This window comes from Myodes glareolus, chromosome 3 (assembly GCF_982192425.1).
Source record: "Myodes glareolus chromosome 3, mMyoGla1.1, whole genome shotgun sequence".
Classification (NCBI taxonomy): Eukaryota; Metazoa; Chordata; class Mammalia; order Rodentia; family Cricetidae; genus Myodes; species Myodes glareolus.
In genome coordinates, this window is record NC_142028.1 from 4,013,213 (window position 1) to 4,039,437 (window position 26,225).

Consider the following 26,225-nt stretch of genomic DNA (forward strand, 5'->3'; position numbering starts at 1 on the left):
AGGGGTGCTGTGAGCAAGGGAACTGTCATAGAATCCATTCTTGGAGTCGCTGCCTTGGTTTAGGGTATTGTCTCTAGACAGCTCGTGTTCAACACACACACACACACACACACACACACACACACACACACACACACTGATCTGTCACCAGTGGCCATTTCCACAGTGTTACTGTTCTGCTGTTCTAGAGAGCCAGTTATGGTTGGGAAAGGTTCCTCTTGTGTTGTTTACCGCTTCCAACACACACAGTCAATCCCTCTCACACACAGAGAGTCTGTCACACACACACACACACACACAGTCTCTCACATAATACACATACTGTCTCTCACACAGAGATACAAGTCAGTCTCTTCCACAAATGACCTCTCTCTCGCACGCGCGCACACACACACTGACAGAGAGAGAGAGAGAGAGAAAGAGAGAGAGAGAGAGAGAGAGAGAGAGAGAGAGAACTTGAGTAGTTTCGTTCCTCCATCCTTTCTTAGCACAGCACAGTGTGTACCAGGTAAATCCTTTTTTTTTTTTTATCACTACAGAGGAAGCTAAAGACACAGGTGTGTGGGGTCTGGTTGGGAAGTCATTGAGGATCAGATGTTCTGGGGAAGCTATCCGTAAGGCTTGAGATATCAGCTTTGCTTCTCTCTCACCAATTTTAATTCACCAAGAAAAACCAACAGTAAATAAAACATCAAAAGAGGCTAAATGGGTCATGTCTTGGACTGTGTCCCTGTTAATCTGGGAACTGCTGAATTGAGTGCTCAGCTGTTAAAAATTAAGAAGCCATTGGAAAGCTCAAAGAACAAATTTTCCGTTACATTTCAATTTTTTTTCTTTCTTGTCAAAGTTTTTTTTTTTCCTTAATTGGTTGTTTGCTTGTTGGCTTGTTTTAATGGTGACTTTATTTTGACGTTTGTGGTCTGGGTGTATGAAATCTGTTAACTTCAGAAATAAAGCCATGTCAATTCACAAGTGGCCTGAAAGAATTAACGGGATTTTCAATGCTAGGAAAATTCAGTGTTACTTGGAATACCTCATTTATTTATATATTGTGATTGGCATTCAAAAGTAGAACAGTTTCGGGAAAGACAGGAAGTTTCTGAGTCAGAGGCAATGCCGGGGCAGTCCACAGTTTTAATTTGTATCGAGAGTCAGGGCAGTCTTGCATGCAGTACCCAGGAGACAATGGTCACATCCAAGAGATCCAGTAAGACATAGGTTAAGTGGGTGTGCCAGGGAGGCTGAGGCAGGAGGATTTCCTTAAGGAGAGCCTGGCTTCCGTAGCCAATGCTAGGCCTGCCTGGAGGATGGCGTTAGGGCAGTGTCTTGAAACCAAAACCAAAAGAAAGCCCGGAGTGATGAGTTGGGCGTTTCTCTCACTGCTTAAGAGTTTAAAAGGAAAACAAAAGGAAGAGTCAGCAGGACAGAAATTAAAAAATCAAACCCAGGACTTATTATAAGCCTTAGCAAGCAGCAGCAGAGAAACCCGACCAGGAGGTAGTCCAGTCCGGGATGCACCCCTTGGCTTTTGGGAAGGGACCCCTGCGTGCGTTCCCAGGGTTAGGACGCAACGCGGTGGAAGGTTTCAAACCCCGCGGGCGCTGGTGCATGTCCGTGCGCTGTCCTGCGGGTGTCTAATCTCTCGCTCTTCTGGGTAGAGACGGTGTTGGGGTGCAGATGGCGCACTTGCTAAGCATCACGGCTCGCGGCCAGGAGGCAGTGGAGACCTGCCCCTCCGCCCCTGAGATGGGTTGGGGAGAGGTCTGGGAGAGCAAATGAGAGTACCCGGAGAGACCCCAAGTGGCTTTCCCGCGTGTGTCCCCCTCCCGCAAACCCCGCAGCGCCCCCGTTCCACCTGTCCCCGTTCTGGTCGCCTGGGACGCGGCGCCCACAGGCGGAGGCCAGGTGTTAGGGACCTTGGGTCCCGGGATTCAGGAGGCGGAGGCGCGCGAGCGGGCATGCGCAGTGGGCGGAGGCGGCGGCGATGGCCCGGGGAGGCGGGGGGACCGCTGTTTATTTGCAGCTGGGCCACCGCGGCGGCCGAGCACGGGGCGCCCGGGCGGGAACAGTGGGCGCGCGATGCCCGAGCCACGCAGACCGCCGCGCGCCCTGGCCCCGGCCGGGGAGGATGCGCGCCGCGCGGGAGCGGCCGTGCGGGCGGCGCGATGCTGGTGACCCGCGGGGACCGCGGCGGCGGGGAGCGCGCGCCCTCGCGGCGCCCGCGCTGCGGGCTGGTTCCGGCCGGGGCCGCGGCGCTGCTAGCCGGGGCCAGCTGCTTGTGCTACGGACGCTCGCTGCGGGGCGAGTTTGTGCACGACGACGTGTGGGCGATCGTGAACAACCCCGACGTGCGGCCGGGGGCCCCGCTGCGCTGGGCCGTTTTCGCCAACGACTTCTGGGGCAAGGGCCTGGCGGACAGCACCAGCCACAAGTCCTATCGGCCGCTGTGCGTGCTGTCCTTCAGGTGAGCCCCGTGCGCCCTGGGGTCCGGACACCTGTCCCCGGAGAAGGGGTGTCACTGCGGGGGCACTTCTGACGGATCCATCCGTACCTCCTCTAGGGTGTCCTCCCCTTTCAGCTCTTTCCCCCAGGCTCTACCCTACATGGTTTTTTGCCATCAGCTCGATCTGCCCCGTTTTACTTTGTGTTCTCCAGGCTCAGCCTGGTCCTCCAGGTTCTACGCTTGCTACTCCCTGCTCTGCTCGGTTCTCCTGGCTTTGCCCCAGGTCCTCTGGGCTCTATGCTTGGTGTTTCTGGTTCTATCCTCAGTGCTTTCTACTCGGCTCCAGGTCCTCCCGGCTCTGTCTAGTATCTGTCAGCGATATAGCCCCGGCTTCTCTCTGCGCTCTGCCACAGGACCTCGTCGCTCTGGCTGGAACCTCCCGGTTTTAGCCCTGATCCTGCTGCGCCGCCAGACTCTGTCCCGAGTCCTCTGGGCTCCGCCTCTGGTCCTTACCGATGTCAACTCCAGGTTCTTAAGGCTCTGCCCGTGTTCTCAAGCACAGCACCGTTTTCTTCTGGCTCTGTCTTGGGTTCTCTCTGCGCTACTCAGGGACCTCCCCGCTCTGCCTCGGTCCTCCCAGCCAAGCCTAGGTTCTCCCGCGCTTCCTAGCTCCTGGGGCACCGGCTGCGGAGTTGGTATTGAGTTTCCCCAGAGACTGTGCTTCCTCTGCTAGGTTGCCGGGGGTTCATTGCTGGTGGATCTGACTTCTTACGCGACCCCTTCACTACCCTTCCCAGTTTTCTACTGGTGATCCGCGGGTTCCAGAGGGTGGCGATGCTCCAAGTTGTTAGCTTCTCCCGGGAGATTTGACTGCTAGGCGGGTGAGGAGTAGAAGGGACGGATCAAGTGGCCTAGGATGCTCCTGGAGCTGCCAGGTTGTGAGTGTTCCAGGCAGGAGCTGGGGAGAGGGGTCAGGCACCCTACTCTGGCGCACCAGACTTTGCAGAGCCGCTGATAGCCTCCCTAACCCCAGTATCTCCAATCCCAGCCTCCCCATTCGAGAACTCCGCAACCACAGCCTCTGAGTCCACCGTGTGGCGCCCAGACTCAGGGACTCGCACCGAGTACGCGCAAAGTGGTGGGGTACCTGCCTGGGGTCGCAGAGAGACCCTTCCCAAGCTCCGGAATCATGACTCAGCGTTTCTGGTGTGAAGTAGTGGTTCCGGACCGAGAATTACTCGTCTGCAGGGTGGGGTATCCGCTTGAATTTAGAATTCTGGGGAAAGGACCGGTTGGAGCCAAAGAGCTGATTCAGTGTAACTTGGCTCCGCTGGTGTGAGTAGGAGCACACAGCTCACAGGGTATCAGCCCCGCATTAACCTCTTTTCAATCCTTGTCATCGGAGCCTTAGTTCATTAAACTGATCTCTGGGAACAGTTGGCAAAGTAACAGTCAGCGTGGGCCTTCAGGCCCAGGGCTTTGGAGAGGCGACCCCATGACTTAGACAAGGAGACCCCGGCAGCTGACTTTTCACACACTTCTTTCAAATGAACTAATGTTTTAAAGAGGGCGAGAAAATAACACGTCTGACTCGCAAGGGGATGTTTTACAAACATTTATCTTTGGAAAGTTGTGTTGGTTTTCAACCCAAGATAGCCTTAGCTGCGGTTTCTCAGCCTTATTAATTTCCCAAGTTTTTTTTTTTTTAATCTTAAAAATAGGAACGCTTCCTTTTACACTCGATGAACATTTTCATCGAGTGGGCGAGGCTGTTGATTAATTGGAAGGTGAATAAGCTCACAGCTCTCCAGACTTTTTTACAGCCCTGGTTCCTGGCCTGTGCTGTTTCCATTTAAAGGGCCAGGGTTGAATGCCTGCTGGCGGATGGGCTGGCTGTCCAAGTGTTGTTAATGGTTCCTAACAGGAGCTCTGCCAGGGCAGAGGAGGAAGGGAGGGAGGGCTGTGCAGCAACTCCACCCCTTATATCACTAGCTCCACTTCATTTCCCCATCCCCCGTGGGAGGGGTTAGTGGGGAAATCGGCAGGGTTGACGGGCAGGGGTGGCAAAGTAGGGGAAAGGAGGGATATGAACCCTCTTTGGGTGTTTATTGTTTTTGCAGAGCACTTTGGTGTCTAAGACATTGATCTTTGCTGTGTGGGTTGTTATTTTTGTTTTGGTTGGTTTCAGTCAACTTGACACAAGCTAGGGTCCTCTAGGAAGAGGGAAACTCAGTTGAGAAAATGATGCCCCCATCAGATTGGTCAGTAGGTAAACCTGTGTGGACCTCTTCCTGATTAATGATTGACAGGGGCGAGCACAGCCCACTGTGGGTGGTACCACTCCTGGGCAGGTGGTCGTAGGTTGTATAAGAAAGCAGGCTGAGCAAGCCAGTAAGCAGTGTTCCTCTATGTCTCTGCACGTTCCTGCCGTGACTTCCCCAAACGATGGAGCTGTGATCCAGACACGTAAGGCGATAAGCCCCTTTCCCTCTGTTGTTTTGGGTTATGGTGTTTATCACAGCAATAGAAAGCAAACAGAGATACAGTGGTGTCCCTGCCTCTGAGTTGTGAGCCTGAAGTGCAGACAGGGTGTGTGTGACTCGAAATAGTTACCTTATCTGGAAGAGAAAGCAGACCAGCTCTGCTCAGGGGGTCAGTCTCCATCAGAGTAGCTCCGTCTTCCATAGTCTATTAGGTATACCCCATGTTCCCATGCAGTTGCATGAATGGAAGGTCCTTGAAGTCTTCAGACACATTTAATATTTTTTCCCTTTCCTCTTCCCCCTGTTTTTGTTGTTGTGTTGTTTTGGTTTTGTTTCCTGAGACAGGCTCTCACTCCACAGCCCAGGCTGACTGTTCTTTACTCATGACAGTTCTGCCTCAGTCTCCTAAGTGTTGAGATTACAGATTCAGTGAGCTACCATGTCTAGAGACCTATATAACTTAAACCTGCAAAAAGGGATGTCAAACTCCTTGGATCATTTATGAATCAGGCATTGGCCAACTGTCCTGGCTGGCTTTTATGTCAGCTTGGCACAGGTTAGAGCATCGGTGAGGAGAGAACCTCAATTGAGAAAATGCTTCCATAATGTCAGGCTGTAGGCAAGCCTGAAGGGTATTTTCTTAATTAGTGATTGATGTGTGAGTACTCAACCCATTGTGGGTGTGGCCACCCCTGGGCTAGTGGTCCTGGGTGCTAGGAAATAGCATTGATATAATCTGTGGGATCTCCCCACACCCTAGATTTCATCGGTTTGTGCATGCCTATTTTATTTATTTTGGTGTATCAGCAGTTTTATGACAGGTGTCAATTACTGAGATTCTACTGTAGTTACAAGGCCTAGAACACTTCCATCATCTGGACTCTGAACATTCTCACTGTAGCAACACCCCAAAGCTCTCACATCCAGTTCACAAACACCCACCCTGACCTATGACAACCACTAATTCTCCATCTCTATAATTTTATCATTTCGATGTTACATAAGCAAAATTGCTTAGCATACACTTTATTGAGATTGCCTTTCCCCCCCTTAAATCTCAGCATTTCTCTGGAGCTTCATTCATATGGTTGTGTGCAATGAAGAGTTCATTCCTTTTCACTCCTGAATAGTATTCTGCACTATAAATGTCCCAAAGTCTGTTCATTTTTCTCTCATTTTTGTACTTTACTTTTTGTTCACATAGAATCCCAAATAAAAACATAAACCTTTTTTTAGTAAAAGTAAGTTTATATCCTCAATATTTTAAATATTTAACTGTTAAATATTTAAAATATTGTTAAATTGAGTATTAAATATTCAAATGTCACATACTAAGAGATAGAAAGTATTTTAAGAACAAATATGGCCAATTGCTATTTAATTCTTTTGCTGGACAGATGTTTGTATAGAAAGAATAATGGCTATACCTATATATTATATATCTATAGTAAAGAGCCTCCTCGTGTTTCTCACCTAAAAGGTGTCGTGGACTGAGCACATACTGATCCGAGCATACTAGTTGCAGAGTCTCGAACAGTGGCACAAGGTGGACAGGGTTGTGTACGCCTTCACTTTAGCTCCGTTTTAGCTGTTTCTAGACCCCTCCTCCCAGGGTGGTTCTGCTAGGGCTGACCCTGGGTGACACTTCTGAGAGGTTTGGAAGGTGAAAGGGAAGTGGCCATGCTCAGGCTGAGAAGGCCATGATCAGGCTGAGTGGCCTAGGTTTTCAGGGCTGTGGAGTCCCATGCAGACTGAGCAGGAAGTGTTGGCCACTCCTGGTGGTGAGAGCAGTTGCTCAGGTCCTGGCCTCAAGTCTAGACCCCCCCACCTCCCTCCCAGCTCTTACTCAGGGGTGCGGGCACAGGTGTGAGTAGCTGAGTGGAAGAGTCAGGCGTTCTGCAAGTTCACCTTGTTCGGGCGGAGCCTCGGAGGCAGTGAGACACGGTGTTCTGTAGCATAGTGTGCCTGCGGTCTAGCCCAAGCCAACTTCCTGTGCACAGCCCTCTCTCCCATCTTCCTGCCCTGCGGACTTCCAAAGCCAAGCATCAGACTTGCGTGGGCGAGGTAATGGTGACCTCTCACATGGCTGTAGTAAATATTTTCTCCTGCATTATCCCCGGGGGTCATGCCTAAGTATTGCAGTCGCCTCTGCTCCTTGAGTTACCCTGTCTTATATTCTCATGAGCAAGGACATGCAGGAATATTTGTAGACAATAGCAGAGAAGAAACAAACCATGTGAGAATCTACTCTGCTGTCCTCACGCTCCTCTGATTCGGCTTCTGTTTTTGTCCTTAACTTTTTTGTTGGTGCTCATTCAGTGTGCAGAGTGGGGGAGAGGGACTTCACACAGATGGTTTTCGCTCACGTACACCGTGTACTTTGGCTGTATCCAGCCCTCCCCTCTCCTTTCTCCTGGCTGCCCCTCCTACTCGTCCCTTCCTGCTTCTCCAGATAGTGTCCCCCTTACCTGCATGCTCTATATGTGTGTGTGCATGTGTGTATTATATATATGGATTTATAACCCTATAAAATCCAAGTTCCACATATGAGAGGAAACATCTGATCTTTGTCTTTTCTGGTCTCCCGTTGCATCTATTTTCCTGGAAAGGACATCATGTTATTTCCCTCCCTGGTCATGACCTCTGAAATCAGGAGAAACACATTAAGCTTCCCTGTAGTTACTGAACGGACACGGAACCAAAGGCCACAGTGCCCCTAACTCCCCCTTGAAGAACTGCCTTGGTTGATTTAAAAGGTACTTAGTGTTTTCATTTATATCCTTTTTCCCTTTCCTCTTGAGAAGAAGTTCCTGTGGAAATTTCCATCCAGCCATTGAGTGGAACCTGACTCAACAGAACCCGTGGTCTTCAGCACTAAAGATGGGGGAGCTACGGCTGACCTTAAACTCCTGGCTTATCTTTCCATGTTTAGGCTATTAGATCATTGTTTGCGATAAAGTTTTACCGAAGGCTTCTGATACTAACATAAATCACAAGAGTGAAGTGGGTGGTTTAAATGTCAGAGCTAAAAAATAGAATATGTTAATATAAGTGGCTGTGGGGACCTGCGATGCTTTAAGGCTTGGTAATGAGAGATTTTGCCAGCGGCTCTTATCTTTGAGTCACAGCGCTCTACTAATTCTGAGAATGTGCGAGCATTAGCTTCCCCCCTCCGCACCAAAGAACCCTGAAATGCTCATCCTAGGTCTACTGCTGACCTGACCTCCTTGAGCTCTCTCTCTCTCTCTCTCTCTCTCTCTCTCTCTCTCTCTCTCTCTCTCTCTGGTGACACTGCTTTCTGTATGCTCTAGACAGTAAGCGGAGATGGCCTGGGATATTTGATTGAGGTGCCCACACATTCTGTGATGGACGCAAAACACAGGCAAGGAAAAAAGAATCAAAGGTGATAAAGACTCTATGGAGAAATGATTTTAAAGAAATTAAAATTTCTGTATTAAACCAAGAAAGCCCTGGAGGCAGAGACTGTGATTGTGGTCGCATAGGTGAGTCTAGATATCAGTCTGGTTGTATAGGGAGAGTGGGAAAGGAGAGGAACTGAATGTTAGTTTGTAGGGTTTTTCTGCAGGTCCTAGAATTGCCTTCAGAAGCAGTCTGTTTTTATCGACAAATGTCTTTCTATTTTCCTTTACAGCCACACTCTTATTTTTTCCAGACTTTGAGTCTAGCCATTCCTCTTTATGAGGACTGAGGAATGTCTGGTCATGCCAGAGGAATGGTAGTGTGTCTCTTCCCACTGATAAGATGTGGCTTCTGCTTGCAAAGTCCTGGACTCCTGCCTCCCACGCCGATGTCTAGACTGACATTTCCACCCGGCACCCTGGAGCCCTTGCTCCTTCACAAGCCAGACTTGCTGCTGCTGACGGCCTCTGTGCTGGGCAGTCTTCTTTCGGAAAGCCCTTCCCTAAGCTGTGCAGAGCTGGCTTTCTCTGTACCTTTAGCATCTGCTGAGACATTGCTTTGTCATGGAGGCCAGCCCAGGAGTCCCGATCTAAGCATTCTCAGCGTTTCACCTTTACTTTCTTACTCTGATCTCTTCGTCACTTTCCGGCACTGTGACATAATGCCTGAGAGCACTTAAGAAAGGAAGAAGCTCACAGTTCCGGTCTGGGGCTGGCTGGCTCTGTGGTTCCTGGGCCTGTGGTGAAGCAGAGCAGAGTATCATGGCAGGAAGGTGTGCAGAGCTGAGCTGCCACCTCATCCAGCAGGAAGCAGAGAGTGAGATAGACAGGAGCCCAGGACCAGATGGATCCTCCAAGAACCCCTGCCCTGTGATCTCCACCTCCCTATAATACCAGTGAATTGCTCGTCCAGCGCTGAATCAGATCAGAGCCCTCACGGTAGAACACCTCTCACTAGTTTGGTCCACTATCTAGGGACCAAACACTCATTATAAGAACCTGTCCTCACCCAGAGGAGACTGTCCTCATCCAGACCCCCCACAATCCCCACTGCTCTGTGATCTGTCTGTAACATGTAGAACTTTGCTTGGCAAAAGTAGGGCTGAAGAATTAAATATAGGGCTGCTCTCTTTGTATGGGAAGTCTGTGTGGTTTCTGGTTTTTTTTTAAATTTATTTTTAGTGTGTATGTGTATGTGGTGTGTATTTGTGTGTGTGTGTGTGTCTGTGTGTCTGTGTGTATATCTGTCTATCTGTGTATCTATGTATGTGTCTGTCTGTGTGTATTTGTGTGTCTCTTTGTCTGTCTGTATGTATGTATGTGTGTATCTATTTGTGTTTGTATGTGTGTGTATCTGTGTATGTGTCTATTGTGTGTCTGTGTATATATGTATATGTATCTTTGTGTGTATGTATGTGTGCTTGTGTCTGTGTGTATGTATTGTATATTTGTGTGTCTGTATGTGTCTGTGTGTATATGTGTGTCTGTGTGTTTGTGTATGTGTGTATATGTGTGTCTATATCTGTGTGTATCTGCCTGTCTCTGTGTGTGTGTCTGTGTCTCTCTATGTGTGTATGTGTATGTATGTGTGTCTGTGTGTGTATGTGTGTGTGTCTGTGTGTCTCTTTGTGTATGTATGTGTATCTGTGTATGTGTCTCTCTCTGTGTATATGTGTCTGCGTGTGTGTGTGTGTGTGTGTATGTACATATGCACTGGACTGTGGTGCCTGTAGAGCCCATACCAGGTAGCCAGATCTCCCTGGAATTGGAGCGCTAGGTTGTGAGCTGCCAAATGGGATCCCAGCTCAGGTTCTCTGGAAAAGCTACAAGTACTCCTAGCCACCAAGCCATCTCTCCAGCCCGGTTTTCTGTCTTAATTTACCTTTTTACTTCCTCTCTCCAAGAGAAAAGTGGAAACAGAAGAGGAATTTCCTTGGCCGTCACAGAGGATCTCTGAGGTCCTGTGTCCCACAGGCCAAGGGCAGTTTGTACTGCAGAAGGATGATCATGGCTCTCAGCTGTAATGTGGAGAGAACGGCAATCTTTAGTCTGGCACTGTTCCTCCTTCCCCAGGATGCCACTGAAGCTCAGATTGCTGCAGAAGTCAAGTTGCAAGTTCAAGGCACGAGGCAGGGGTTATACCTCCGAAGCAAAGCCCAGAACGAGGTTCCCTTCTCCTTTTCCCATTGGGGGCATAAGATCCATTCATGCCAGTGCCTGCTTTCTGTAAAGTAACCAAACAGAGCAGGACCCCAGAGTCTTGCCTAAGGAACTAGCCAGTCCAGTGATCTCAATTTGGACTGGTGTTTGGTTTGGGTTCCTTCAGAGACACCTTCTTTCTAAACCCTTGGAATTTCTCAATGTGAGGAATTTCCTATTATTCAGGGTGGACTCATGGGTTCACCACACCTGAGGAGCGAGGGGCGCACTGTGGGCCCTATGCTCCGGATGGAGCTGGTGTTGCTAAAAAGACCAGTACTGATTAAAGGGATGGGCTTTGGGCTGTGTGATATCAGCTCTACCTCCCATTTGAAGAGAGGGAGGGGACTGCAGATTGGCTTCAGTCCTGTGTCAATTCATGAAGCACAAAATAATGAAGCCCCTGTAAATCCCTGGAGTCCAGAGTGTGCTCACACTTCTATGACAGATTCTCTGCCACCCAGTTGCTCTGAGCTGGGTGCATCTTGAGGCTTGGAAAGTGTGTGTTTAGGAATCTTCAGGCCTTCTTCCAGGCATGTCTAGCTCACCTTGGTCCTGAGTTTTGTTCTTCATCACTCCTGTAGTGCAGCAATTTCCTTGATTCTGAATGGCATTCTAGAGCATTGGAGAACCCAAGAGAGATGGGGAAGCCCTGGTTTTATAGCAGTTGGTATGCAGCACAGGTGCTTTGGGGATATTTGGAATCTGGAGTCTCAGGAGGACTCTGCCCGGCCTGGGTTATTTCCTGTAACTGTGGGTAGGCCCGTCAGAACTGCAGTGTACCGAGGTGTGCGAGAGATCACACCCTTCCCAAAGAAAGTAAACGTAATGTTAACAGCTTAGTTACAACTGTAGCTAGGATATGCGACTGTGGGCTCTTCTAGATCTGTGCTGATTCTCTGTTGACATTTTCCTGGACACGCTCTCTTTCCTGTGCCGTCACCAGTGTTCCTTCCCCGTGTCCCTCCCTTCAGTGTCCTTCTCTTAACTCTGTCATTGCTCAGAGTGCCAAGGAGACAGGAATGGCGGTTGGCACCTCTCCTGGGAGCAGCTTTCTCATGCCAAGTGAGGATGAGAGGACTGAGCTCCAGTTAGAACTGCATCCCCTCCACACGGTGGTACCGGTCAGCTGCATGGTTTGTTTCTTCAGACGGATGAGGTGATGATTTGGTGATTTGTCTAGAACTGAAGGGATGAAGAAGGGAGCCAGAATGAGCAAGCACTTATAGGATTGCCTTAGAGGGAAAGCAAGCTGAGCCAGATGTTATTTATTGTTTGATTGAGCTGAGATGACCATGGAATTCATTGCCAAGCTTGACAACCTCAGGACAACTAGAGGTAGGGAAATGGAAACAGAAGATGGGCTTGTTCGGTGGGTTGTACTGGGCTGTGGACACCCAGGAAAAATACCGTAAATAATGATAGAGTTGGAGTAATAGCTCAGAAGGTAAAAACACTTGCCTTGCAAGCATAAGGACCTAAGTTCAATCTCCCAGAACCAATGTTAAAAGAAAAGGAGAAAAGCATAGTAGTGATACCATGCTTATTAACGCCATACTGAGGAGGCAGAGATGGGCAAGTCTCTGGGGCTCCCTGGTCGGCAAACAACCTACTTGGTGATCTGTCTCAAAAACAAGGTGGATGGCACCTGAGGAACGACAGCTAAGGTTCTTCTTCAACTGCACCTGCATTCATATCTCTGCACACATGTGCATATGCACAGAAGAGACAACGATGGAGGAGTACACGCCCCCCTTCCTGATTGGAAAAGGAGGCTTACTGCTGAGCACAGAGTTCTCTGTCGCATTTGTTAGCCTTCTGTGGAGCTTTGAGACCCATGTCTGTGTATGAAGACAGCCTGTTCCAAAGAGGAAGGGAGAGTCCATTAAACTGAGAGGTTTTCTGATCACCAGAGATTCCTGGTAAGATTATTTTGGAAGAAAATATATTTCCTACTGCTTGGCTGAGAAATCAAGACTAAACCAAATAAAATAAAGGGTTCTTAGAGCTGAAAGGGAAAGTTGGGTTTTTCTGACTCCCAGTGTAATTTGAGATTCGTTTGTTTATTCAACAGACTTCTTTTAGAATCTATTGTGTGCTGAATGCAATGGATTTCAGCGATGGAGAAAAATTAGCTTCTTAAATCTCTGAAAAATTGTTTGTAACTCCCAAAGACAGTTGTTAATGAGGGCCTCCTGGTGGTACCTTCTGGGTGACCTGGAACCTGAGACACTGTTCTGGCTAGATGGTGTCGAGGGACTGCCACTATATTCCTGTGGACAGTGTGGGTCATCCAGGCACATGTATTATTTTAAATTTTTACAAGCTGCCTTAGAGTTTCCCAGCAGCACTGAACCCATAGGATATGTGCTTGGTATAAAGGTTGTTAGGTTGGGTTGTAGGTGGAGGCTGGGTAACAAGGGCCACCTTCAGTCCCTGAAGCAAGATGCCTAGGCAGTCCTACTGTGGTGAGGTCTGGAAGGTCCCCGAGGAGCTGCTCAGGCTGAATCCTCATCGGACGGCAAAAGAAGCTATGATGTCAGCCAAGGGCTCACTCGGGAAGAAACAGCGGCAGGCAGACTCCTGCTGCCTGCTCTTTGGATCTCTTTGTGTCTAGAACTCTCTTTTCGAGGACTCACCCACTTTGGGGGTGAGTGTCTCCCCTCAACCCTTTCAGGAAATGGTACTATAGACAGGTCCAGAGCTATGTCCCCTAAGTGACTTTAAATCCCATCAAGCTGATAATCCAGACAGGACATCACACTTCAGTGCTATGAGCTGAGGCCATCTTGGTTCTTTTCCTCTGAAGGTTGAAATCTCAGCTGCTGGAGGTGTCAGCTGATGGAGTCCCTGAGGGACAGGGCCTTTGTTCTTTGGTGTATAGTACTTTACATTGTAGCTGCATGGTGATACCTCCTTGTTTTTTAAATAGTAGTCATTCTGTCTTTTTTTTTAAAAAAAAATCTCCTGTGCCATCATAAAAAACAAGAACCAAGAAAGAAAGAAAAGAGTAAACACCATATTTTCGCTTTGTCTCTCTTTATCCCTGCCTCCTGTGGTTAGCATCTAGCAAATCTTGCTGAATGAACTGAAATGACAAACTGTTTAGTTCTGTGGCTCTTTTTCTCTCTGTCGGTGATTTGTCCTGCTTTAGTGGCTGGAGAACATTAACTTCCTCAGGTCAGGGTAACAACTCCCTCTGGGCCATAGTATATGTACAGTTCTGGTCTGCCTGCACGTATTTTGTTCCTCTTCATACCCAGTGTGTTTTTTGCCCCTGCCATAGTGTTGACATGAACACCTGTGGTCACTTTGCATGTGAATCTCAGTGAGTCTCCAGTGGACCCTTCCCTTTCCCAGCACAGTGTGTAGCCTTTGTGAGTGTGGATTCTGTAGGTTCACCGAGCTGCTGGCAATGACATTGGATGGATCAGAGATGATACTAGGGTTCTGTGACAGGCACTGGAGGTCTCGGTCCTGGAGGACATTGATGTATTAGTCTCCATGTTGGCTGCAAATCCATCCTGGGCCGTCATGTATGCAGGCAGATGTCAGGCTATTTTGATGGATGCCTCTGTTAAGACATAGATGCAGAGCATTGATCACAGCTCCTCTTCTATTAAATTATGGAACTTAATCAGTTAACCCCCTTTCTCCTGGCACCCATATTGGCTTCCAGAACCAGAGACTGTGTTCTCTGCTCACACATTGGTTCTGTTTGAAAATTTTGCTAGTGTTTTGTCTCAAACTTACATTTCTCTCTTTTTTATATGCTTTCTAGATCTTGTTTGTTATTTTATAAATAATATTATGAGGTTTTTTGTGCGCATAAATATGTTAGTGCAAGTCCAAGATTGATGTCGGGAATCAATCACCCTTAGTTCATCCGTCTACATTATTGATTAGGACCCTGTCTCAGTCAGACCAGGATACCATGACCTACACTGCTCCAGTCCCACTGAGTGTAAGCAGTGAGGGAAGGAAGAAAGGACAGATGTACAGATGTGGGTACAGGAAAGCTGGGATGGGGGGTGTTCACGTGGATGGAAGCCACCTACCACCCCTGGCCACCCAGAACCTTCCATGTGCTTGTTAGGCACAGCACAGGGGAAGTCTCTATAGGTGAACATCAGCTGGGTAAGGCTTTGTCATTCCCCGTGGGGCTGAGGCTTTGGATCCTTGGCATGGCCATGCATGTGTCAAAAATACAGATCCATTCAGGGATCCCTCTGCATCCTAGACTTAGAGTTAGTCTTGCTAGCCCATTTGTGTAACATGAGGGCTGGCTTGTTTGTTGGGGTTTCTGTCCCGCCCAGTACCCCACAACCAGCAAATCCCAAAGAAAATCACATAGAGATCTCCGTAAGTTATAAAACTGATTGGCCCATTAGCTCAGGCTACTTATTAACTCTTGTAGCTTATATTAACCCATTGTTCTTATCTATGTTAGCTACATGGCTCAGTACCTTTCTCAGCCAGGCAGATTACATCTTGTTTCTTCCATGGTCTGGGCAGGACTGGGAGGAATCAGCTTCCTCATTCCCAGAATTCTCCTGGTCTCATTACATCACTTCTACTTCCTGTCTGATTTTCCCACCTATACTTCCTGCCTGGCCAATCAGCGTTTATTTAAAACATGATTGACAGAATATAGACAATTCTCTTGCACCACATTTGCTCTTTGAAATTCCATCTCCACTTGCTAAAGGACAAAGAATTTGTTTGGGTTTACAATTCCAGAGAGATGCTGTCTACAGTGGGGGGGAAACACAGATGCAAGCTGACTGGAACAGGGAGCTGGCCGATCACATTTTCATCTACAAACAGGAAGCAGAGTAGAGAACAGGAAGTAAAGGGAGGCTACAAACCCTCAAATCCTTCTTCCACTTGAGTACCTTCCTCTAGCAAGGCAACGCCTCCTAACCATGACCTCCCCAAATGGCACCACCAACTGGGGACCAGGTGTTCAAATACAGGAGCCTGTGGGAGGGACATTTCTCAAACCACCCCAATCAGTTACTGGTGTTTAGATTCATGTGGCCAAATGAAGCTTGGTGTGTTTAGAGTTTTGAAGACCCAAGCTGTGCATGAACCAAGCCAGCTATTCAGAACCCACATATGTCATCGCTACGGGTGACTTGTCCATTCTTGATTGGATGTTTAGGCAAAGGGTGGTTTTTTTTGGGGGGGGGGATGTGAATAGCCCTAGGATAAAGACCCAGAGTTGCTGTTTGGTGTCATGAACTGGAGGGCAGACAGATGTGGATCATCAAACTGCTTACTGTGTGTGCACTGCCACGAAGGCACCCTGGATAAGAGGATTTCTGTTTGGATTTTTGAGAAGGGCTTTGCTCTGTAGCCCACACTGGTCTCAGATCCACACCTCTTTCCACAACCATTCTAGGGCTGCGATCACCAGTTTCTGCCACCACACCCAGCAAGAGGTTTTGTTTGGGAAATTCTTTTCCTTCTATAATTCTACACCAGTAGTTTTCAACCTGTGGGTCACGACCCCTTTGATTAAATGACAGTTTCATGGGGGTTACCTGAGGCCATCAGAAAACACAGATGTTGACATTATAGCTCACAACAGTAGCAAAGTTACAGTTTTGAAGAAGCAGCGAAGATAATTCTGTGACTGGGGGTCACCGCAACATGAGGAACTGTGTTAAGGGAGCACAGCATTAGGGAGGCTGAGAACACCTGCTCTTCAGACCTAGCTGGGGACTTTATATCTTGTTATTAAAAGCAACCTTTAGATGTATCCGCTCCGTGTTTTGGTGCCATGAAGGTGTTTTTTTGTAACGCTGAGCACCTGATTTCCCTTCTGTTTGTGGTTCTCTTTTAGTTGGCTTATCATAGTGTTAGCAATTAGATTCTCAGATCAGTGGGAGCTTGTGTTAAAAAAAACAAACCCTGGCCATCCAGATGGCTCAGTGGATAAAGGCTTTCTGCCAAGGCTGATGACCTGAGTTTGATCCCGGAGGCCCACGTGGTGCAGAGAGAGAGCATTCTTCTCTCTTTGGGTGAGAAAGACTTCCGTGAGTTGTCCTCTCAACTCCACATGTGCACAGTGGCACACATGTGTGAACACATGCACCTGCCCGCTCCATTCTCCTCCCCCCAGACATGCACACACAAAGTAAATAATAAACGCGAAGGAAAACGCTACAAATACTGAACCCTCGTGGTGAGCTTGTTCTGTGTTGTCTCAGCTGCAGCTGGGAGTAGCAGGCATTGCTAAGGAGCCCTGTGGGGGGTGGCAATGAGACTCAGTTTCCAGATGGAGAATCCGGAAACACGGTTCCTGGTGATACCATGACTGAGACCATATGTTCATGCCTGGTTCGTCCTGGCTGAGACACAGTTGCAGTCTCCAGGTTTCTGTGCATCTTCAGCAGCCGGGACTCTGACACCAGCACTTGGGCTCCTCCCCTGGACCAGAAGTAAACACAAGAATAATAATAAGGGAGGACTTTCATAGGTCATGGAGTGATGCCTGTCTGTTTGCCTTCTGTGAGGGGTCCAACTTCCCTGGAGAGCGATGTACTGTCTCTGCACTGATTTCTGGAGTTCTGAGGTCAGCAAAAGCTGGAATGTCCACAAGCATAGTGTTGAGAGTCGCCGGAAGCAATTATCAAATAACTTGTCTTCTTAAATGCAGGGTGGATCTCTTGTGCTTATATTGTGAGTAAGGCTTGTACAGACTTCTCTGTTTTTATTTTTTACCATTTTCACAGGCTAAACATATTTCTGACTGGCATGGACCCTTTCTACTTCCATGCGGTGAACGTCATTCTACACTGCCTGGTGACCCTTGTGCTGATGTACACCTGCGATAAGACTGTCTTCAAGAACCGCAGGCTGGCTTTCGTCACCGCCCTGCTCTTCGCGGTGCACCCTGTCCACACGGAGGCGGTGAGTCTGATGGGCACCATGAAATAATGACCACTAACAGTGAAGCATCTACCCGCGTGTATCAGCTGAACCAGTCATCTCCCCCTTCAAATCCCATGCATTGAGAGACCCACACTATGTTTAACTTGACCTCTGTACCCTTCTGCTGGTCAAGGCTGCTTTTAGATTGTTCCCATGGGCTCTTCCCAGGATTCAATTGCATCTTTGCACAGAGGATATGAGAATAATCAGGGGTAAAGGACACTTCCAGTATTCTGTTTGCAAAATAGTCTAAACCCCGTGTGCTTTTCGATGGCAGGGGTCATTGTGAGGCCGCTGCCATGATGTCATCATCCCTGCTCCGCTTCATTCCTGTGTTTACATTATGAAACTCAGGTGCTGGAGGAAAGACTGAGGAAGCTGGACTGATGGCCGGGCTTCCTGCCTGTTCCTATCATGTTTGGTTTCCTTCCAAGTTACAGAGATGGACTTGGGTGACCTAGAAATTGCTTTCTGAGTTCCTTGATAAGAGGTTTAGTGATTTTTGTGTGAGGAAGACCTTGTTTAGAAGGTATTGCTAGTTTGGATCTGTGGCCCTTCATAAAAGGTTTGGTCCTAGCCAGGTGGTGGTGGCACATGCGTTTAATTCCAGCACTCAGGAGGCAGAGGCAGGTGGATCTCTGTGAGTTTGAGGTCAGCCTGGTTTACAAGAGCTAAGTCCAGGACAGGCTCCAAAGCTACAGAGAAACCCTGACTCAAAAAGCAAAATACAAAACCAAAAAACAAAACAAAAAAATGCTTTGGTCCATCAAGCACCAGACAGTGTCATGAAGCCACAATGTCTTGTCTTAGTTACGGCGGCTGATTTCTTTTATATGTTACTATGGATAGGTTAAAGCTTTCTGATGGGTCCCAGGCACCAAGGTTTTCAGGGAATGGAGCCTTCCAGTGGGTGATGGGAATCATGGTTTTTGAAGCATGGCTTGTGAGACCTCTGCTGGCTCTGGACACTTCCTTGAAGATCTGCCCAAGAGCATACTTTTTAAAGGCTCTCTTTAAAAAGAGATCACACTGGATCTCTTCTGGAGATGTTCTCATCTTTCCTTTCCTTCTTGTTTGGATGAGGAAAGCTCACACATTGGGATCTGACCGTGTCCCAGCAGTACACGCCTCTGAGACCCTGCAGACGTGTCGGTGTTGCGATGCCTCTGCCAATTAAGGCATCAGAGTCATAGAGAAGGGCTCCTATTTCCGTGAAGAATACTTAGAAATACTGGGTGGTACTCTGTGTTGAAGTTCTGAGTCAGAAGTGAAATAGTGTCCATAGGGACTCGTAGAAGGTTTATTTGAACTGGCATGAGATGTCTGATTCAATTAATTGATATCACAGTGAGGACTGGTCTTGCCACTTTGGTGTATGATGGTGATGTTTCCATGAACAGAATTCTAAATCTCTGAGCCTGAAGTTTGACAAATAAGTATGTGCGTGAGTGCGTGCATGCATGCCTGTTTGTGTGTGTGTGTGTGTGTGTGTGTGTGTGTAGTCTCAAATGTATCTCATCTAAAGACTGTATATATATACATGTATGTCTGGTGTGGGGGGGGGAGGGACAGATAAAAATCACTTTATAAACAGTTCTATCATTAAGATAGTTTTTCTAACTCTTTCTGAGTATGTTAGACTTGGCAAAGTTCCTATAAGTGGAAGAGTTTGACATGGAAGTCCTCCAGCGTGTCTTGTAAAGTTGTTTACTACACGCCTGTAAAACGTTACAGCGAGAGGAAACTCTGAGGCAGGTTGTTACGAAGACTGGTGTATTCACACTCATTGTTTCTGTCCAAATTAAAGCCAAACCTGAATGATTTGTCAGATTATGGATCATAAAACATTACACAAAGTGGTAGACAGACCCCTAAGGGGTAATTGCCTCTGACTTTGGAGTCCAAAGCGTTAAGCCATGCCTGTAACACACTCCTTTCCATTCTCACCCATGGGAACAATCTAAAAGGCTTAGAATTGTGTGGTACACGTTCTTACTCTTCTGAGAGAAGGTAGACCAGCCACAGATACCCAACTAGCCATATTTAATAACGTGCACACTTTCATGGTTAGTACTTAACATTTTTCTACTTTCATCATGATGTGAATTATAGCTAGAATACTAATACATAATTAAAATATAATATGTAGAGATTTATGGTTATCCCAGGAAATTTAAAAAGTAATTAAAGGCCATAGATATAGCTCTGTGGTAGAGCGATTGCCCAGGATGTATGAGGCCCCGAGTTCCATGTCTTGCAGCACACACACACACACACACATACCCCTAAAGAATTCATATGTATTTTTATTATAGAGAGGTAATGTGATAAACAAAGTATATTTAGACATTAGTGTGCAATGCATCAAGAGAAAATGCTGATGGAGAAGTAGCTCTGAGGAAGCTCACAAGAAGGGAAGACTTGAGAGGTCTCCACTGAAGGAAGAACTCTCCCTAGCAGATGTAATGGCTAGGCCAGTGATTTCAGCACTTGGGAAGTGGAGGCAGGGAGATCAGAGGTTCACAGTTATCCTGGGCTATGGAGTGCAGAGTTCCAGGCCAACTTAGGACACGTCTCAATAAAAAAGAAAAGAAAAGAATTAAACACCCCTAGTGTTTAGGCAAACGATGAGGCAGCTGAAGCTACTTAGGCTCCCTTGGGTATAATACAGCCTAATTTTAAAATGTCAGTGTTTATGGTGCATGAGACGTCAGATTCTTTAGTGTTTAAAAGTATGCTTATAAGTTTTATGTATGAACGTAAGTAGATGAGAAATACCTAACTCTCCAGTGCGCTTTGTGGACGCTGTGGAGGAAAATAAGCAGAGATTTCTGTTCCTGGCAGTGTGGGCCATATCGAAGGTGAGGATGATGATAATCCATATTTACAGATTTGTATATTACAGTTGCAGGGCTGCCCTGCACGTGAGGGCAGCTGCGGGAGTGGAGAGAGTGCGTGTGAGAGGCAATCTTGGGCAGTGTGAGCAAGAGCTGATAGTGGTAGGGTGGATTCTTGGGGGAGAAAAGGCAAATCCTATTAGCAAAATGACCTTTAGAAAGGGGCTTCCAGGGGCTTTTGTGCTAATAAACAAATCCATAGTAACACAATTAAAGAGGCAGAGGTTTTGAAGAGCCGGGCCGTTATTTGGAGAAGGACCCTGGGAAGAGACTGTTTTGTAAGATGAAGGAGCCGCTGGCAGAGGTGAGCAAATGTGACCCCACATAGCATTTACACTATAAAGTGAAATGGAGTCTGCTCTTTAATTATAGATTGGAGCTCGCGTTTCTAGGGAGGAGGATAGAGAGACAGAAGAAGCAATGTGCTTCGTAGACAATTAGTGATAAATTATTAAACATGCACATTAAGACATGGGAGCCTTGGGAAATCACTCATCTTTGTTAAAAAAAAAATGACTGAAAACGGGACCATGTGTTATTCCAGGAAGGATGGAGAATTTAAATTTGGGGGCGGAATTTTGTTTAGATGCATTGGTATGCGTATGTGTGCGCATGGCGATGTGGCTTGCTTGTATTTATAAGGGAGGCAGTTGACAAATAGCTAATGAGGGTAGGTGGGCTTGTAGGTTCCAATTAATGGCGGGGGTGGGATGCAGGGTTCGTCCCCCAGTTTATATACAAGCTCACAGGAAGCTGGAGAGTAGACATACAGATCACAGATCAATATAAGAGAAACAGGAGAGAAAAGTGGGGGCACGTTGACTAATCTTATCTTTCAGCAAGCACTTGAATACATGCCTATGGGGACATGGGGTAGTGCCCCTCAAGGCAGGGAGTAAAAAGGTTCAGACTACCTCATTTACGCCCTGCAGAGTTTTGGGCAGGTTTCCCAATGTTGTATTTCTTTGAAAACGTATGCTTTCCTGAATTCTGAATCAGGGAAAAAGCATGGAAAATTATTGTGATTATCACATTAAATTGAAAGTTTAAATTTGGTCATCATAGAGATCTTTGGTCTGCAGAAGTGAAAGCAAGAGCAAGCACCAAGAAGAGTTTGAAGTTTAAAGCCGACATTTCTAGACTCAGAACAGGAGGGCTTGGGAGAAAATTGGCTCTGATCTAATCAGTCCGGCTGGCTCCTGGCTTTTGTCATGTGTCCTGTCTGATGCTAATGGAGCTCATTCTTTCAGATAAAATAAATATTTGTAACTGTGAAGAATCTACTTGGTACCAACCCCGTCGACAGATTCCTAAAATAGTGCAGAAGGCAAATGGTGTTCTAATGGGCGTTTCCCACCTGCGATTTTTGTTATCCTGGCTGACAGGTCCACAGGTCGATGACAGCTCCAATACCTTAACCTAAAAATACCGAATTCCAAATTCTCTGCAGCCTGACACTTTTTGAGTGTTGACATGTTACAAGCAGGAAATTCCTTGCCTAACCTCCTGTGACAGGTCACGGCTGAAATATGGCAACGCTGAAAGTATTGTACAAGTTTACCCTCAGACTGTGTGTATAGAAAGTATGAAGAAATATGGGTGTATTTCATGTTTAATTTTAGGTCCCATCCCTAAGACATCACATAGCTCGTACATGAAGATATTTTAAAGTAAAAAAAAAAATATCCAAACTCCAAGACATTTCTGGTGCCAAGCATTAGGGGTATGGGAGACTCATCGGTTTTAAGTTCTATTCAGCCATATTCACTAGCATTTTCCAGGGTGTTAACAGTGTGTTAACATAGCAGTTCCTAGAGATGAAAGCCTTGTGACTGTGTATCATGCTTATATTTCACCCACTGTAGCTGCCCAGCTGCCTTTTTTATACCCGAACACCAGGAGGTTCAGCCTCCATGGCCACAGCATCACCACCGTCACCTTCCATCCCTGCTGCTTGTCACTCTCAGCTCACGCTCTGTCACTTCTGCTCCCCCATCCAAAACCACCGCAAGGTCTCCCACCTCCATGAGGAATGCATGTCAGTGCCTTTCCTGACCCTGCCCGGCCTTAAACTCCTGAAATCTTTGTCTCGTCTTTAACTCTTGGATTACAGAGGTGGTCCTTTCTGTGATACTTCCCAGATCCTGTTGCCAGAATGAATCCTTTTTCTTTCCTGGCAACAGTTGCTCCTTGTGATATACATAGTCTTGTGTCTGAATGTAAAGAGAGAAAGGAAAGGAAAGGGCATGAGTACTCCTAGGTGTGGTAGAGGAGAAAGATTACTGTCACTATGTGGGAGAGTACAGTCAGAGGTATCTGGGAGAGTCCGGTGGAGAGAAGTCCAGGCTGAGCTGTGCGCTCTGTGTGTGGCAGGGAGGGGGAGTGGAAGACAGAAGGGAGAGAGGGGAACCGGGTGTAGCAGACAGGAGACCGAAGATACAGAGGTGAATGGTAACCAAAATGTCTGCAACATACTGGGGGAAGGGTAGCCCACTCCCTAGGCTGGAGAAGAGTTCAGGGAGAGGGCAGGGTATGCACAGCCATAAGCTGTAACATAGGAACTGAGGGATGCTGGGAGAACCTGGCAACCAAGTCTGCTTTGATATATTAAATAGGCACCTCTGTCCTTCATTCCAGGTTTGAAACTTAGCAGTGTCCTCTTTAATACTTTCACCTGACTCCAGCAGATGTCAAAGTCCTGGAGGTGGACAATGCCCCTCCGTTTGGCTTATGGTACCTGTTGTCTGAGTTTTCTATCCTGCCTGGTTCCCATAATCGTTAAATCCCAAAGAAATCACACAGAGGTCTACATCAACTATAAACTGATTGGCCCATTAGCTCAGGCTTCTTAGTAACTCTTACAACTTATATTAACCCATTATTCTTGTCTATGTTAGCCACGTGGCTCGGTACCTTTTTCAGCGGGACAGTCACATCTTGCTTCTTCTGTGGCTAGGTCAGGACTGCAGAGGAATGGGCTTCCTTCTTCCCAGAATTCTCCTGTTCTCATTGACCCTCCTCTACTTCCTATCTGGTTGTCCCGCCTATACTTTTTGCCTGGCTACTGGCCAATCAGCATTTACTTAAAATATCATTGACAGGATACAGGCCAGTGTTCCCCAGCAGTTCTCACTCACTGGATCAGGACCACGATGAATGAACAAGATGCCACTGAGTAGCAGAGTCGGAGGAAATGGCACCCGGAGCCAAGCATTTGATAGGGATGCTTACTCTGTTTTAGACGTCAGACACTTTGGCCAAGACCTCAGCTCAGCAGGGCACAGAGCAGGTGTTTAATGTGCGCACTGTGGTTTGGCCTCACGAGGAGCCCGTGAGCATCAGCACTCCCACTGTTACACCCTCTCTGAACCTCTGCTAATGGGATTCTACATTATGGTGTTACTGTTGAGGTGAGGGCTTGCTCGGTAGCCCAGGCTGGTCTTGAACTTGTGATCTTCCTGCCTGAGCCTTCCAGCGCTGGGATGACAGGCATGAGTCATCATACCCAGCAAGTATATTCTTTATGTCTTGGTGCATTTGGCTGGCAGAGTCTTCTGCTCCTTCCAGATTGGCTCAGAGTGAGGATCAGGGCTTCAAGACACTTTGCAGGAACTAGTCTTTATGTTTGCACAGTTTGTGACTGCTGTACTTCACTTTGCTATATTCAGAATCAACTTGCAAGCCTTGCTGTCGGCCACATCATTTGTTCTGGGATGAGCATCCCTCTGGGCTTCGCCCCAGGGCTTCATGGCAGGCCATGTGGACTGTCTTCTCAACCTTCTCTTGAGTTCACGCTGAGTTAAACGTTCTAAGTCGCCAGCGGCCACGGAGCCCGTCTGAGCCTCAACTGTGATGTGCACAGTCGTTGCTCCGCCTGAGTCTGAGCTGGGGTCTTTTTTTTTTTTAATATTTATTTATTTATTATGTGTATAATATTCTGCCTGTGTGTATGCCTGCAGGCCAGAAGAGGGCACCAGACCCCTTTACAGATGGTTTGAGCCACCATGTGGTTGCTGGGAATTGAACTCAGGACCTTTGGAAGAACAGGCAATGCTCTTAACCTCTGAGCCATCTCTCCAGCCACTGAGCTGGGGTCTTACACCTTTGTTCACACTGTCACGGCCTCTCTCACCGGAGTCATGCGGCTTCTCGGATGTTGCTCTCAGGCTCCTTATAGATTAACCAATTAATGAGCACTGCGTGTGGTCCAAGCAGCCATGTCGGGTCACAGCTTCCAGCTCTGTGCTGCCCTTGAGGTTCTTGGACTGCCTTCAGGTTTCTCATAGGATGGATTTGAAGTTTTCCCAGCATGTGACCTGCTGTGAATCCATATGTACACACATAGATTTTAGATTTTTAACTGGTAGGCATACTAAGCTACCCAATAAAGCCAGAGAAAGACACCGTGTAGGATAGTTTCTATAGCCACACACAGGAAGTGCTATATTGGGGGCGAGAGTTTCACCCTCCCTAAAACCTACACGATACAGAACCTCCACGTGTCACCTCATCGGCAGCAGCCATCAGGTGTTGTTAACACCCAAGACAGCAAACTGGGGCCTCGGTTGAGTTTCAGAAGTCAGGGGCTCTTCTGCACCAATGCCATGGCCTCTCTTGTGACTGTATTTTGTGTTGTGTGATATTTTGTTTGTGTTCTGACAAATAAAGCTTGCCTGCAGATCAGAGGGAGGAGTTAGCTGGTCGGTGTTGACAGAGAATTTGACTCTCAGTACTCAGGGCTCACTCCTTCAGTCCCAGCACTTGGGAGGTGGAGACACGAAGTTATAAGCTGGGGTGCAGACAGGACCTCAGCCTTTTGAACTGAGGAAGGACACAAGGCCACTGGCAGCTGCTCCTGGTTCTCTGATCTTCTGGGTTTTACCCCGATATCGGGCTCCTGGCTGTTACTGTTAAGATTATTTAAATAATGCTTCAGTTCTGAGTGCGCATAACAGTATGTTAGTGGTTTTAGTCTCTGAACATCATTTTCTCTTCGTGTTGGCTGATTCTGCTGTGCACATGGACCTGGGGCCTTCTCTGTGCCTGAGGGATCAGCCTTACTTATCTCCCATGTAGACGACTCCTGGCCCAGCTCTTCCTGGGGATGCTGTGCTGGGTTAGAGTCATCTGAGAAGAGGAAACCTCTGTTAGCAAAATACCCCATAAGTTTGGCCCGAAGGCCAGTCGTTTTCCTGATAGCTTGTTGATGTGGAAGGGCCCAGAGCACTGGGTGCTGTGCCGTCCTTGTGCAGAAGGACCTGGGTAGTAGAAACAGATATGTGTGAGAACAAGTCACGGAGAACAAGCCAGAGAGCAGCATGTCCCTGTGACCTCTGTTTCGGTTCCTGCCTCCAGGTTCTTCCTTGAGTTCTGCTGTGAGAGGAGATAAGCCCTTTCCTCCTCAGGTCGTGGTCATGGTCCTTTGTGACAGCCATAGAAAGCAAACTAAAACAGAACTACTTTAAAAGCTGTGTTCCTGTTTCTCCTTTACAATTTTATATCTTGTATGAGAGAGAGACAGAGACAGAGAGAGAGACACAGAGAGAGAGAGACAGAGAGAGAGAGAAACACAGAGAGAGAAACAGAGAGAAAAACAGAGAGAGAAAAACAGAGAGAAAGAGAGAGAAACAGAGAGAGAGAAACACAGAGAGAGAGAGAAACAGAGAGAGAGAAAAAACAGAGAGAGAGAGAGAGAGAGAGAGAGAAACACAGAGAGAGAGAGAGAAACACAGAGAGAGAGAAACAGAGAGAGAGAGAGAGAAACAGAGAGAGAGAGAGAGTAACAGAGAGAGAGGGAGAGAGAGAGAGTATTTATGGAGCATGGTAACTTGGGGTTTGTAAAGCA

General features: G+C 47.4%; 1 protein-coding gene across 1 annotated transcript in view; it reads left to right on the plus strand.

Annotated features, from left to right (window-relative positions):
• The first annotated feature begins 2,133 nt into the window (after positions 1-2,133).
• Positions 2,134-26,225, plus strand: part of Tmtc1 (transmembrane O-mannosyltransferase targeting cadherins 1) — a 204,997-nt gene continuing 180,905 nt past the window's right edge. Inside the window, exons 1-2 of the mRNA XM_087903940.1 lie at positions 2,134-2,464; positions 17,285-17,462. Of these exons, the coding sequence (XP_087760066.1) occupies positions 2,166-2,464; positions 17,285-17,462 (477 nt within the window). The 5' untranslated portion in view covers positions 2,134-2,165. The remainder of the gene's footprint in view (positions 2,465-17,284; positions 17,463-26,225) is intronic.